Source organism: Rissa tridactyla, chromosome 3 (assembly GCF_028500815.1).
Source record: "Rissa tridactyla isolate bRisTri1 chromosome 3, bRisTri1.patW.cur.20221130, whole genome shotgun sequence".
In the NCBI taxonomy this organism is placed as follows: Eukaryota; Metazoa; Chordata; class Aves; order Charadriiformes; family Laridae; genus Rissa; species Rissa tridactyla.
Genome location: NC_071468.1, coordinates 2,584,818 through 2,600,701, shown reverse-complemented (window position 1 = coordinate 2,600,701; position 15,884 = coordinate 2,584,818). Strand labels below are relative to the sequence as shown.

The 15,884-nt window shown below is 36.6% G+C and overlaps 1 protein-coding gene across 17 annotated transcripts in view; it reads left to right on the top strand.

The window, feature by feature from the left end:
- Positions 1-15,884, top strand: part of USP34 (ubiquitin specific peptidase 34) — a 134,587-nt gene that overhangs the window by 49,489 nt on the left and 69,214 nt on the right. For 12 of the 17 annotated variants that reach the window (XM_054194305.1, XM_054194296.1, XM_054194294.1 and 9 more), the window contains 11 exons: positions 6,008-6,089; positions 6,183-6,275; positions 8,466-8,591; positions 8,966-9,095; positions 9,674-9,709; positions 10,114-10,244; positions 10,821-11,437; positions 11,909-12,123; positions 13,879-13,994; positions 14,079-14,206; positions 15,315-15,404. In XM_054194305.1, coding sequence (XP_054050280.1) covers positions 6,008-6,089; positions 6,183-6,275; positions 8,466-8,591; positions 8,966-9,095; positions 9,674-9,709; positions 10,114-10,244; positions 10,821-11,437; positions 11,909-12,123; positions 13,879-13,994; positions 14,079-14,206; positions 15,315-15,404 — 1,764 coding nt within the window. The remainder of the gene's footprint in view (positions 1-6,007; positions 6,090-6,182; positions 6,276-8,465; positions 8,592-8,965; positions 9,096-9,673; positions 9,710-10,113; positions 10,245-10,820; positions 11,438-11,908; positions 12,124-13,878; positions 13,995-14,078; positions 14,207-15,314; positions 15,405-15,884) is intronic. The other 5 variants (XM_054194306.1, XM_054194309.1, XM_054194297.1 and 2 more) reach the window with 2 other exon arrangements.

Genomic DNA, 15,884 nt, shown 5'->3' with positions numbered 1-15,884 from the left:
TTCTACAGTTTGTTCCATACAAAGCTTCCCTCTCATTAGAGACTCTGTTCCTGAGAAATTTTTGGATGAGAAGGCACTATGGATTTGGCAGTGACTGAATGAGCAGCAAAAGGAATGCTTTTCATTCCTATTTTCTTTCCTTAGTGGAGAAAGGAAGTCTAAGATTTATTTTGTACATTTGTAGCCTCTGCAGATTTATCAAAGGAAGATGTTTTGCATTATGTGTGGTCATCCCCATTATGTGTTTTGACTTTTCCAGATGCGTTTGGAACTGTCAACCTTTGGGATTTCTCCTTCTGTATCTTGATAAGGTGGGTTTGCGGGAGGTATCTTTTTTTTTTAAAAAAAAAGCTGTCAGTTAGTCCTAGCTCTTCCCATTTGTTTGGAAGTATGGTCAGGATTTTTTAGCAAATATTTTGCAACAGTAGCTTCCCACCTTTATCTACATGGTTGCAAATTTTTCCATGGCAGGACAAGCTAAAGCATCTTCCATCTGGGAAAACACTGGATTTCACAATTTGCACTTGAAAGCAGCAGAAAGCTAAGATAGAGAAATCTGGTTTTTAGCTCTAGGTATTTGTACGTCTTTTTAGATTTAGTTTACTTGACTGTCTTCTCTAGGGTTGAGGGTTTGTGGTGACTGAGTATGCGTATTGTACAGATACAAGCAATGTCTCAGTGACTCAACCCTCAGAGATGTGCTTTTAATTTAGCTATTCCTGGCTTTTAAGATAGAATCAAATTCTTTGCAGTCTGAGGTACTGAAGAATACGAAATCTATTGAAGCTAAAAATAACGAGACTGAACAGAAGGGTGATTCCTAAACCTATTTTGCTGGTGTTGGTTAGTGAAAAATGATCACGCCTTTCAGGGAGAGAATTATTTTTATTTTTTGTGCTATTTGGACCACAAGAGGGAAAAGCGGTGTTTTTTCCTTAACAAGGACACTGTCAGCTTGTGGAAATAATGTGTAGAGAGATACTTTGTTTTGCTCTTCGTTTGGCAGGGAGCCACAAATTTGAGTTTCAGGATTCAGGTTGATGCTGAGATGACTTCCCACCTCATTTAAAAACTTGATTACCCTCACTTAAAAATCTTCCTACAGAGTAATTTCAGATGTCCAAAATACCTCTGAACAGAAAGATCTGGACTATTTCTTCTCCTTTCTCTTCTCTCTCTTTCCTTATTTATTGAGATACTAAACTGCAAGTTTTGTATTGCTTTTTCCTTTCAGCACTCTTCTCTTAGCTCATATTAACTCTGGCTTTCTCAATTTTTGTCTAAGCTCATCAACTGAATTTATGGCAGCATCATTTAAATGTCTCTTCCTCTCTCTACACCACTTTCCAGAGATCTTTTTCAGATTTTCTCTGAAAAAAATAGTAGTAAAGTTTTCCACTCAGCTCACTAATGTTTCTTTCTAGTGGCATACACAGTAGTTTAATAAATATTCAATATTATGTCAGTGTGGTGATTTTGGAGTGTCAAAGAAGAAAATGTGTGCCCATAAACAAAACCATGTGCTTGAATGTGTGTTGGGAAGGTGCCCGCTAGATCCTCTTTGCATTTCCAATTCTAGAGAGTTGAGATGAGTGTTTCCCATCCGTTGTGTTGTAGATGGTATTTCAGTGATTTTGTCAAGAAATGTTAGCCTTTATTCTTTGCAAGCTGTTCGTTATGTTTCTACTTTTTTTTCTTTTAAGGTTTTACATTCTATTCCTCAGTGACGTCGCTGACTTGCTATTGTATTTCATGCAGTACTGAGCCGGCGTGGGTTTGTAGCTGCGTGGTGAATTGTTTTGGGAACTGACTGGTCGGATAAATAAGTTTTTTTTCGAGGGGGTGGTTATTTTGCTGTGGGATTTGTTCCTGGATCTGGGTCATCATGTGGCTACCAAGTATTGCACCACAGCCTTAGATTAAAATGTTTCTAGGACTTTAACCCAGTCCTCTTAGAGGGAGACATTCTTTGACCTACCAGGAAAATGCGTAAACTGTAGTTTCCTTCTGGATAGATTTATTTACAGTAATGAACAAAATTCAAGCTCTAGTACTTGCCTTTGGTAAGTACAGCTCACAAACATGAGGTTCTGTCACCAGCAGCATTGCTTCCACCTTCTTCCCCACAGTCTCATGGAACGCCTGGGGAAACTAATGTCAAAAGCGCTTAAATTTCATTTCTTGGAAGTAAACCGGTTCTTTTTGACAGACATGAATTACCAGTGAATTTAAATTAAAAGTCTAGGGAGAAAGTGATTAAGTCTAGAGATCGTGTAGCCTAATACATTGAGTAGACTTCCAGTGTGAGAAAGCTTTAGAGACAATTGAACTAGAGTAGCTGCTGCCTTTACTTTTTCATTCTCTTCTCCTGCTCCCTCACCCACAACACAGACTCAGAGAGTATCAGGTTCTTTAAATGACTTTTCCTCTTACTATCCCAATTACGAAATCCACGAGAAATAGCTAATATGTGTTATTATCAAGGTGAATGTTCTCACTAGTAAGGTCTGTATGACTTGGGTTTGTAAAGGCGTCCGTTGTACTGCTACTTTCGTGTTAGAATGAAAAGCAGATCTATACTTCGGTCTTAATGCGTGGTTTTCACTCTCACTGTTTCTTTCAATATGAAGGAGGAAAATTTTTCTATAACCTTTTGAAGAACGTCTTTTAAAAGAAAATTTGAGCATATTTTTACTGAAAATTGAGTTCTTGCTAAGTTGCGTGAATTGTAGTGATATTGTATAGTAATAGTCGTACAATAGTTTGTAAATTGCTCTATGAAAAAATACTTTTGAATTATGAAAAATACAGACTATATGAAAGACATTTTAACATAGCTAGAAATGGAAATAAAACCACATTGAAAGATACTGAAAATTACACTTTAAACCTTTTAATAAAAAGTAGTTCCAGGTTGCGCTGCTTATCTGGGGCAACTCAGAACTCAGTGAATTTTTATGAACTTGAGCATATCTGCAATTTCTCAAGGCTATAGGGCTTTTGATAATTAATAAAGTAAAAATGGGATAAGTGATGATATACAAACTTAAATCATAGGTTAATTCATCCATAGGCTGGCAGTTTATTTATATGAAGTTCTGGAATTGCCTGTGAGTTAAGGTGTTCTGTCTGCAAGTCAGGAAATGTATCAAGGAACTGGAAAACCATTCCCGAAATGGAAGTGTTCAGGAAACGTCAGACGTTCTTCATTTGCACTGAAATTAGATTTCTTTGGTGAATCCTTGAATCTGCTATCATAAACATATTTCTTAGTATATCAGAGAAGAAAATACTTAGCGCTGGTGATAACTTGGTGATTTTCAAAGACGGTATATTTAGTGATTGGTGTGCCCTCAGCAAAACTTTCTGGGAGGAACGATTCTCTCTGGGAAACACAAAGGCTGCATTCTGCCTCTCACAAGGATCCTCTTGTTTTTGGTCATCCTCAACAAATCCATATCGAATGAACGTTTACCTGCAGAAATCTGAGATGTTGTTTTATCACAGTTGAGCTCACCAGTAGGATAAAGAGTTTTTTTACCACTGAGAATACATCTATTAAAAAAAGGCATTCCTTCAAAAGAATAATCCATTATTTCTCAGAAGAAAAATGTTGCAGACCAGAGATAGAGAACTGCTGTACTCGTTTAATAAAATGTGAAGGAACTCACTCTGTAAGAGAGTTTTTGTTCTTTGAAGTAGCTAAAACGCAGCATATGACTGTGGATACAATGTCTGATGGCCATTGTGCCTCTAGCAGAAGTATTTGGTTTAAAGAGACACGCGGGGCAGTACGTCCTTTCATAGCAGTGTTTATCTGGGACTCCTTCTGAAAGCTACAGGGTTAGAAATCCAAATCCAAGAACAAATTAAGTAGTCCTGGAAGAAAATTACCTCTACTGACTTACAACTCAGGCGTTAAGGCTTTTGCCTCTTACAGAGGACCACATGCAATGATTTTTTTCACATTTCATAACCAGAAGTGATGAAGTTTCATATTCCATATGCATTCAGGTCTCCTGCATCTGATGGCTGTATGTTCACTCGTGTGACCGTATCTGTGTACCTTTTATACATGCAAAATGCAAATTCTGAGGCTTTCTGCTTATCTTTTGGTCCCATAGCAGGAGCACTTCTGCCCACAGCAAGGGGCAGCAACGCAAAGCCATAAGAAGGAGCTGAGGGACAATAGACCATAATTCAAGGAACTTTTTTGCAGGCTGCATTCAGTTTCCAGTGTGGGGGTTGGGCACTTGGGATTTAAGGTGAATCTGTGACATCAAGTCTACCAGTAACAGAGCTCTAGTCTCTTGAGCTATGTGGACAATGCCACTATGGTCGCTTGTGTTTGTCAGCATGGAGGCAGGTGGATAAGAGCATTTTTTAGCGCCGTGTTCATGGCTAAAGGAGACCGGTAGCATATACTTAAATGAATCAGAATTCCCTTTATCTGTAAAACGTGCAAAATCATAGCTCGTGTATGAAAGGTCTTCAGGTTTTGCTAGATGGAAATCCAAGCCCTGAATGAGTGTGTAATGTGGATGCTCCGGAGTTGGGTTCGGGATAGCATCTTTGGGGTGATGGGGGTGGTGGTTGGGGTTTGGTTTTCTGTTGAAATGAGGCCGTAGGAAGTTAAGCAGATCTGGAATTCATGGAACAGACTTGGCTTATCTTTTTTATCCCTCTTCGAGCAGATACCCTGTCAAACGGACTTTACGCTTTGAGAACTAAGTCATAGTAAGCCATAAATGATACTGTTGGTCAATTGTTGTTCTTTGCAAGCCCATTATTACTTTAACGTTAGGGGACGTTATCTTTTTTGAACAATATAAGAATATTTGATTCCCCATGTCCTGGGGTTAGAATAGCAGACGACAGTAAGGAATGGTGAGGAATATGAACTATGCTGAGTTCAGCCATAGGGATCAGGCAATTCAAACCATTGAAGAACTGGCAACATGCCCTGGAAAAGTGAATCCTGTTTGGAAAACCTTTTTACCTGAAGAATCTTGTTTTCTTATTGTGAATGATAAAGATTGGTAATCCTGGAATTTTAATAGTGACCATAAATGTGACACAGACAACAGTGGTAAAAATAATTCTTCCCGTAGCCCTTGAAGACACCCCCTCCTTCCCATCTTCTCCTCCTTGTGAAACAGGGCGCTTTTATTCCAGGGCCATTTAAACGCCAGGCTGTGCTTTAAATACTGTCATGTCCTCTAATTCCTTCTGGTGCCAAAATCTGGGTAAACAAACCTTTGCTTGAAAGGAAGGAATAAAAAGGAGCTTATGCAGTAGTTTCCAGACAGGGCAGTGCTTTCTGGAAGTTCAGCTTTTGTTTTGGAAAATTCAGCTTCCTTGTCCTGTTCTGTTTGGATGTTTGCTTACGGATTGGCAGTGGGGAAGGTTCCCTATTGTTACAGATGAAACAAAATCAGAATTTTGAAGTATCTGTATGCTACATGCGTGTAAGTAGGACCATGGAAAACATAGGTTTTTAAAGCTATATGAGTTGCTATTTATGCAAGAGAATCTAAAAATACTTACGTGGTTTTCTTTAAAAAATAATTTCTATCATTCCCACCTTTAGCTACATTTTTGAACTCAATAGTTCTGGAATTTCGTTATAAACTTGGGTTAAATAGGAGTGTTTATGAAAATCTTACCTGTGAGGTCTTTGAAAGTGGTCTGCAGGTGGTCTGTTGAGCTCTATTAACTAATAACATTGTCAGAGTCCTCGGTGACCTGTTTGCTAATGATCCAGAGGGGTGAGGGGGAAACAGTAATATTTGGCATTAGTCTTCCAGCCAAAGAAAAAATATGGAAATCGTTTATTTCCTACCTTGACGTATGAATGTTGAGTATGCTCTATGTTCAAAAAAGTTTTTGTACACTTAATGCAATTACAGATAATAATTTGAAAGACATGCTGTGCTGGAGAAGAGCACAATGTGTATATTATAGGCAGATAATTTTATGTATGTTTCCACTCTTCTTTCACCTCTAGGTCAATTGCAAAAGAGCTTGCAGACTGGCTTATCAGCAACAATGTAGTTGAGCACATTTTTGGACCAAATTTACATATTGAGGTTTGTATAAAATAATTATTATTTTTAGTATAAACGTGGAGGAGTAACTTCTTGTTCTAGTAAATCTTTCCTCAATATGTTCTCACTTTGCAGATCATCAAACAGTGCCAAGTGATTCTGAATTTTCTTGCAGCTGAAGGGAGACTTAGTACTCAACATATAGACTGTATTTGGGCTGCGGCACAGGTATATATAACATTTTTATAATTGCAGGAGTGATAAAAAAAAAACAAAATAGCACATTAATTTTGTTTTATATTTGTGAAGCCGAGTTTCTTACTTTTTCTTGTCTGTCTGAGTCTTTTGCTGACCAAAATTTTAATTTAGGTGACTGCCACAGTTACTGTTTTTTCATTAGATGCAAGAATTCACTTCTATACAAGAAAGAAAAGAAGTTGTATAGCAAAGACTTAGTGTTTTAACTTAGAATGGGGATGAAGATTGTAGGGTAGATGTAATATTTTTACTGTTGTGCTAAATTGCCTTGCTCCTCTGTATTGTAGCGTCCATTTCTGTTACTCCTGGTGGGAACAATCGGGTGAAAATTGTGGCAGTGAAGTTTACAGCTGTGCTACAGTGCTGATGTTAAAATCTATAGAAGGCACTGAGATTTTGGTTTTTGCTTGGTAAACCTGTAAACTCCAATAGGCTTTTTTCCTTCAGAAAGATATATTTGTTTGCTACTTTAGTGGATTGCTATGACTTTTATTTTAGGTTGTGAATTTTTTTTATTTTGGGGATTTGAATACAATAGACATTTCGATTTCCTGCTGTGGAAACTGGTTTTCCATGGTTTCATTCTGCCTTATTAAAAAAAACAACACACAACCCCCAACAAACCCAGAAAAAACCCTCTAAGGTTTCAGTGTCAATTTTTCTGAAAAATAAAATGAAGGTCAGAGAAATAAAATTGATTTTTTTGAACAGGTATAGGGAACATACTTCTATACAAGTTAGAATTTGAAGGTTGTTTTTTTTTTTAGATGTGTTCGATATTTTTCTGTACTTTGTTTCAGTCAAATACTACTGTACACACATGCTAAAACCTCTGTACTCCATTGTCATTATGACGTGCAGCTGGTATGTTAATAAATGCCCGTTATAACAGCATTCACTCTAATAGGTTCCAACAACTTTCTGTATCAGAGTAATTAATAATTACTTATTTCACTTACATTTTTAAAGCGATATTTTACCGTTCTTGATGTTTTCACACATACAGTGACTCACGCTAGTGTTAGACCTCTGGATTTTTTCCTATCTTTTATACTACTTTAAGAACTTAATATAATTACCCAAATGTGATAATTCTTTTGCGGTTCACATGTTCATTTTGACATACTGACATTTTCAAAATATATACGTTTGATATTAGAATTAAGTATGTCCTGTTGCTTCCTGTAAAAGGTTTAAACCTCTAATGTTGTTTAGAAAGCTGACACCTTTAGACTAAAAGAATAGAAGGCCTTAAAGAATATATTTTCCACTTTTCTAAACTAACTTTTTGACAAAAATTTATATTCTCTGAGTTGAAGAAGGTATCTCAAGAAGTTTAAATGCATCCTTGTATAGAACCCACATAATTTCATTCCAGTTTGAATCCTGTGAAAGATGGCCTGTACCCCATAAACTGCTGACACAGGTATTTTATATGCCAGGAAGGCAAAATAAAATAAATAAATAATTTTTAAAAACCCTTTTGAGGTGCATGTGTGGTAACCAACATTAAGGATGTTTTTTCTAGAAGTTTTCTGTAACCATTATTTTATTTTTTGAATAGCAACATCCTTACAAACATAATGAAATAGCATTTAACCTAAGCGGGAACATCTAGGAGCGTTGTCACTTTAATGTCGAAGTACAATAGTTAGCTAAACGCATTGTCATAGTTTTTGACATCCATTACTGGAAAGACAAAAGAATTATAAATAAACCTCACGCAGTTCACACAGTCTGTTCTCTCAGTCTCATATTAGCCTGTAATGTCTTTATTTGGATTTACCACTGCTAAGAAGATAATCATTGCAAATATTATTTCCCTCAGGATTTAGCACATACACTAATATTTTAGAAGTTATATTGAAGTTAAAATGCAAAGTAAGCTTCCAGTTCTTCTTTTCACCAGACCTCTTGGCACTAGAACTGAGGAAGATATTGTAACATTTGATATCACTAAACTTCACATGCTTGACAATATAAAGATTAAATTTAGTCAGCACTGCAAGTCTGATGTAGTTTGGAATTACTGGACGAGTGCTTCCTGAGAATTTGTGCAAAGATGTTATTTAATTGCTGCAATTTGATGAATCTTCGGATTTTCTTAAAAAGTTTATTTTGCTGTTCCTGTTATCTTCTCTGTCTGTTTGTACCCTGTAGCTAAAGCATTGCAGTCGTTACATACATGACCTGTTTCCTTCTTTGATCAAAAACTTGGACCCTGTCCCACTTCGACATCTTCTTAACCTAGTCTCAACTCTTCACCCGAGCGCTCACACTGAACAGGTAAAGACAAGGTGAACAACGTCACTGTATCGAGAAAAGAAATTGGTATATTGAACAAGCATTATGGATTTGTCTTTGTTTTTGTAAAGGAATGCATTTAAAAGTGATATTCACTAATGTGTACGAGAGGAAACTAGATGAGTAAAGTCATATTTCTTCAAGTAGGCCTTTTCTGGCTTTTGAATTATAATCTTTTTCCGAGATTTTTGAAGACTGCAACAGGTGTTTCACACAACCTTATTTTGTGCATTCATGTATTCTGATGAGTTTGTCTTGGTGAACTATAGTATCGGCATATTGAAAGCTGAACAGTGGATCTTTGCATACAAAGCCTACTGCTTCTTAATGGCGCTGCTCTCTGATTTTCTTTATAGACCTTGTATTTGGCATCAATGCTTATAAAAGCGCTGTGGAATAATGCACTAGCGGCTAAGGCTCAGCTGTCAAAACAAAGCTCTTTTGCATCTTTACTGAGTACCAATCTCCCCATGGGAAACAAAAAAGGTATGTGTTTTTCCAGTAGAGCTGGTAGTTAATTTTTTAATTTTCATACTCTCCTTGTTGATTTTGGACAAAAGGGATGTATAGAACTTTTTACTTGACTATTTTTAAAAAGTGTCATGTTGGCATATTTTTCAAGCAGAAGTTGAGGATAAAGACAAAAGCATTAAAACTTTGTGAGCGCATTTGGAAAGCTTTCTATTTCAGATCAGTTCTGTTTGTATATCTAACGTAGTATGTATTTTCTATTTTTTTGTTTTTTCATTCAGAGGATGGTCCATACCTTATCCATTAACGTATTTTTGTTCTATTGAACATCTGTTACTTACATAGCTATATAAAATTTTACAAAAGCTTTTCTAATTTTTACCTGGTTTTTGATATTATGTGCTATTTCTGCATTGTTTTTCTTTTTTTACTTGACTGTGTATTGCCCCAGTCATTACTAAAGGTGCTGCCAAGCCATTTTACTGTCATTTCCGTTTCTTTTTCTACTGCTGATTTTTATGAATCATGGACAACTAGATGCTGACAAAAAGATTTTTAGTCACTTATTTTTCCATCCTGCTTTTTTCCTTCAGAAGAAGAGGAGCTCAGAAGAGCAGCCCCTTCACCTTGTAAGTATAGTTTTAGAAGTACACCACAATCTGATATGTTTGATACTACAGTGTTTTTCTACAGCTGTTGAATTTGAACAGAAGAACTAGTAAAACTTTGAAATTATGTTTTTATGAGAAGTCAAATGAAAATGATATTTCACATAGAATCTAGTAAATTCGTATAGCTGTGTTATATACTGGCAAGAAGAGACATCACAATACAAATCCTGTAGTAAAACACTCAATGTTCTAAAAAGGATTTTTAGTGTTTAGGTACAAGAATTGTTTGAGTTATGTCCCTTGTTCAGCTGTTTGCAGGAAGAATGCTGTTGAGTTCAACATTTGAGGCAGATTTATGTAATGCTGTTACAGTCCAATTAATATATCTCACAAAGTAACTGGGAAATGTGGTTTTGAACTAGGGTCACCAGCAGCAAGTCCTCAAAGTAGTGACAACAGTGACACCCATCAGAGCGCGGGCAGTGACATCGAAATGGAGGAACAGCTTATTAACAGAACAAAACATGTCCAGCAGAGACTTTCAGATACAGAGGTAAGAGTGTAAATCTTAGTCTGTGAATTTTGTGACCGAGTTGCCTATTTATTATCAGCTATGGAAATAATTTTTTTCTGTAATCGTTTCAAAACCTGAACAGGCACATAGCATGTATGCCTACCTGCAGCAGGATAGCGGATAGCTAGAATCTTATGTTCTGTGCAGTTTACAGAGAATATATTGTTCCTTGCCTATGAACAAGCGTCCTACAAAAAACCACCTCAAACAAATGGGTTCCTGCATTTAAATTGAATTTCAGTAAGATTAATCTCTTAGTAAGGGAATGCATGGCATATTGTTTGTGTGTCACAGTGTCACTCGGTTTGTGCAAAGCCTGCACGTATACCTTGTTATGAGTAAGGTAATGCGAAAGTTAAATTATTAAATCTGAATCTTGCTCAGAGCGTTTTGTCATTGGCAACCAAATTGAGAAAGAATGAATGAAAACTTGTAGATTTGACACATTTCCTCATAAATGAAGAATGGTGTTTGAATGATGATGATGTTGGTTATGTATTTTAAGTGCTGTTTTATTTTTTCACCAATCTTAAAAAAAAATAATAATGATTTCAGGAATCAATGCAAGGAAGCTCTGATGAGACAGCCAACAGTGGTGAGGATGGCAGTAGTGGTCCTGGTAGTAGCAGTGGCCACAGTGATGGATCCAGTAATGAGGCCAACTCGAGTCACGCAAGCCAGTCTGCTGGAAGCCCTGGCAGCGAGGTGCAGTCTGAAGACATTGCAGATATTGAAGCTCTCAAAGAGGAGGAGGATGAAGAGGAAGAAGATAGGAGTCATAATCCTCAGAAAAGCACTAGGAGCACAGATCTACGAAGCAGGAAACTGGAATCGCAAACGGGCATTTGTCTGGGAGATTCACAAGGGGCATCGGAGAGGAGTGGTGCAAATAATGGGGCGGGAAAGGACCATGTTTTTAACACTGACTCTGTGACACCGGTGGATAATCGAATTAGAATGCTAGATGCTTGTTCTCATGCTGAGGATGCAGAGCATGATATGACAGGGGAAATGAGCACTGCTCACATTTCGCAAGGGTCTCAAGATTCTTGTATAACTCACACAGGGGACTTCCTTGGGGAAACTATCGGAAATGAATTATTTAACTGTAGACAATTCATTGGGCCACAGCATCACCACCACCACCACCACCACCATCATCACCATGATGGGTAGGTAGCTTGATTCTTCTTCTGATTCCTTCTATAACAGAAATAAAAGCGGTAGCAAAATACTCAGTTTGGGCAGAAATTTGCGTGGACATTTTGCTATAGTTCAGGATAATTTTATCTAACAGAAATGATAGTTGTCGCGGATAGTTACACAGGGATCTGTTTTGTTAACGTCCAATTCAAGTTTTTTTGTAAAGTTTTTGTATTGAATAAATACGACTGCATTTAACAAAATGTTTAAATTGTTTTGGAAAATGCTGTATTTACTTAATGTTAGAGAAGTCAACGCAGTCATCATGATAGTGAGAGCTCCAGTTTATCTCTGATTTTTTTTCAAATTCATATGAAGGTCTGCTGTTGAGATAGATGATTCGTCTTGACTTCAGCTTTAGGGAGATGTATACTCACTTCTAGTCTGCTGTAAACAACGCTCTCTTGGATATTGTCCATTCTAATATTCTTCTTTTACAGGCATATGGTTGATGATATGCTAAGTGCAGATGATGTCAGTTGCAGTAGTTCCCAAGTCAGTGCAAAATCAGAGAAAAATATGGCTGATTTTGATGGGGAAGAGTCTGGCTGTGAAGAAGAGCTTGTGCAGATTAATTCACACGCTGAGCTCACATCTCATCTTCAGCAGCACCTTCCTAACCTTGCCTCTATCTATCATGAACATCTTACTCAAGGTAAGAGTGTTAAAAAGAAAACAGGAAAACATTGTACTCAAATTTATGTTTGAATTTATTTTAAATTAGTCTCTAGTAATTAAAATAATCAAATTATTTTAACCGTACATGTGTATTTGCCCAAAGAAACCATGGTGACTACTGAGATTTTATTGTTTTTCCAAGAGATTCATTTTTGTATCACATTAGATATAGTTGTGTTTACCTTTTTTAATTTTTTTTCTCCCCATTTCTGCTGGAGCTTTTAATGCAAGTTAAAACAAATAAAGGCACCAAAGAGCCCAGCAAATGTGGGGTTTTTTTCTAATCAGTTATTACAGTAAAGAGAAATGTGGGACTGAAATTTGAGATTTTTTTTTTTTCCTCTCTGAGGCCTTATATGATTTTTCTTCTGGTGGGTGGATCTTATTGTGATTCTGTGTGTTTGTCATCTTAAATGAATTAACCATAATGGGCTGTACAGAGGATAATTTTGGAAAAATGAGTTAAAATATAACTTGATATCTTAGAGAGCTTGCCTTAAAGGGCATTTTATGCTATTTCATCTTACACTGCCAAATCTTCTAGTTTACTTCAGGGTGCAATTTAAGATGCTACTAAAACCCGTCTCAGGAATTATGTCATCTTTCCATATGCTATTGTGGCAGCTTTATTATTTTCTGGTTTATGCCTTTAAATTTAATGGAGGGTATGGTTAGTGAAGGTTTGACTTTTTTCTTCGCTGGTCTGGCAGAACCAAGTTTGCTGTCTTCCAGCAGACAGTAAAACCAGTACGTATCTTTTCCTGAAACACAGTTGAGTAAGAAATCTTTTTTCTTTAGGCTTAACATTTCTTTTTGTGTAGAACTGAATCATAATTTCAGCCCGACATTGAAAATTGGGAAGGATATTTTTTCCTACACTACAGAGTTGAATAAACTACTAAAACTTTGTAGTTAAAACATGCTGTAAATCAGCATATTTTTTCAATATTTTTCATAGATATTACACATCTTATGAAGATCCAAATTATTGTTTGACCAAAGGGCCTTCAGTTCAGGTTATTTTTGACACCCCTAGTTTTGCACATGCAAATAATTACAGTGTTCTGCACGCAGTCTGAATTTTCTACTTGACTTTGCTGTTACATGAAAACAGTATCAAATAATAGACAAATGAATGGTGCCAGCTGTGACCACGCAGAAGGAGGAAAATGTCTATGTGAAAACATGATGAGTTTCTAAAATCATGCACTTTGATACTCTATCGTATATAAAAAATGGTGTTTGTTTTTATTTATTTTTTTTTTGTTAGATATAGGAGATCGTGCAGTAGGAGGGGAATTTATTGAAATGTGCTGCTTTCTTGCTTTCCAGCCGTGGTAGTTATAAAGATACCTCCCTTTGGACCACAACAGTACAGAATAACTTAAGAAATACTTTACTTACACAAAGAATTAAATCTAATTAAATTAAAAAGGAATGGCACCCACTTCTGCAGTTCTTAAGTGCTGTTGTTATGGCACCTCACCGTTAGCCAAAAGCAGCGTAAATATTGGCTTAACTTTCCTGTGGACTTCTTGTATGGTCATAATTATTTTCTTTTCTTTTAAGAACCCGTATGTGGAAAAAGGCTGCAATTACAGTGTTGTTGTACGCACTTGAAAATAGCCAAGTGTACTAATAAAGCATGTTGTTGTCCATGCACTTAGGGAATAATGTTCAGATTAGGTAGTTCCTTCTATTTATTCAATAACGGTCTTTATATTTTGTTCAGGACCAGCAGTTCATAAACATCAATATAATAGCAATGCGGTGACGGACATTAATTTGGATAATGTTTGTAAGAAAGGAAATACCCTTTTGTGGGATCTGGTCCAGGATGAAGATGCAGTAAGTTGAATACCAGAAAATATTATTTTTTAAAAGAAAATAAATATATACTATTCAGTGACCATTTTTTTCTACTTGCTGTAGATTCATCTCTCTGAAGGGTTAATAAATGAAGCAGAGAAGCTGCTCTGTTCTTTAGTGTGCTGGTTCACTGACAGACAGATTCGAATGAGATTTATTGAAGGCTGCTTAGAAAATTTAGCAAACAACAGGTAACTTAAATCATAAATTATCTGTTTTTACATTTTTCTATTTTTGTACCGTATAGGAAATCCAAGTTGACTATAACAATTATTTAACTTTACAGGAAGACAAGTTAAACCAGACAAAAGCAAAAGTATAAAAGTAGTTTTCAAGGTGTTATGGATGTATCTGATGATCCAGTTTTCTATTCTATCAGTAGCCTGAATTTCTCATCTCGTTGCATTTGTCCATTCTTCCTTCTGCCAGAGGTTACTGCCTTCCTACCAGTTGGTAAAAGCGGGTCCACATCTTAGCCAGTTGAGTGCACGGTCAGGTGCCTTAGTATAAGCATTTTGAAATGAATCTTTAGATTTTACACGCAAGTGGCTGAGGAACAGTCATGTTCTTTTCCACCAAGCCTCTCGTGGAGTTTAATTTCTGTGAGGAAGGAGCTGGAGGTAGAAGTAATACCTTGACCTCAGATAACTTGTTTTAATACCAGCCAAAGCTGTGAGATCACACAGTTTGACGCCTGGCAAAAGTGGAATTTATTTTGTTGAGACAACCAATTGACTGCTGGACATCACCTGCAGTGTTACATTACCTTTTTGCTAAGAACTGTATTTGTGAGATGAGTTACAGGTGTACTGAGATACTAATTAGTAAAAGAAACGTGAAGATACTCATCACTGATACGAAAGTTCAGTTATGTGCAGTTTATGCGTTTCTTGAGTCTATAATGAGTTTGCGGCAGACTTCTTTCTGCTGTGTCATCTGTTTGTAGAAAAAACATACTCATTTTGCTGAAATTTCAAAAGATAAGTATTATGAAACTCAAAAATAAGAATTTCTCTTTTGAATTTGAACAATTTTTAACAAGAAAAATGTATACTATTGTATTTTTATACTTGTCCAACAGCTGTGTGTCCCAGGTATTACCTGTAAAGAACTTGAAGTATGTGTAGCTCAGGTTCAGAAAACTAACTGGCTGACGTGGTGGTAAACTTCACACGGACATTTCCAGTGCTTTCAGTTAGCCTGTTTGCTCGCTCAACCTGAGCTTCTCAAAGCAGTTTTAAAACTATTTTAATTTTGTAACAATCACATATTGTCATCGCTTCTCTCTTTCTCCTTTAGATCAGTAGTAGTTTCACTTCGTCTTCTTCCAAAGCTCTTTGGTACGTTTCAGCAGTTTGGGAGCAGTTATGATACACACTGGATAACAATGTAAGTAGCCCCCTGTCCCCAACAGACTAAACCAAGAGAAACGATGACATTTAGGGTGCTGCTGCAAGGCTTGCTGCTTTAGTGCGGGCCAAATTAATAATGCCCCAAGGTTATCATCTCTCTGTTGTCTGGCCGAGTTGTATGAGCTTGTCTAACCACTCAGGCCTAGCTTTCTTCATAATACACGCTACTGTCAGAACTGAGGTGAAAACTGATTTATATGGTTTTTTAGCCTTTAAATCCCAAAGGGCTTGCAGACAGTACTAGACATCCAGTATTAGTATATTAAAAAAGGTTGTAATAACTTGATGTTACGTCATTCTGTTCTGATTGTATATCAAATGCTTCTCAGCAATAAAAAAATTGGTTTATAAGAAAACCTGTGAAATGTGAAGTTATATAGTATAGCATTCTGTACTAGAACAAACTATGTAACTAGCTGCTCTAACTATAGAGAACTGACTACTGGAACTTTTGGGA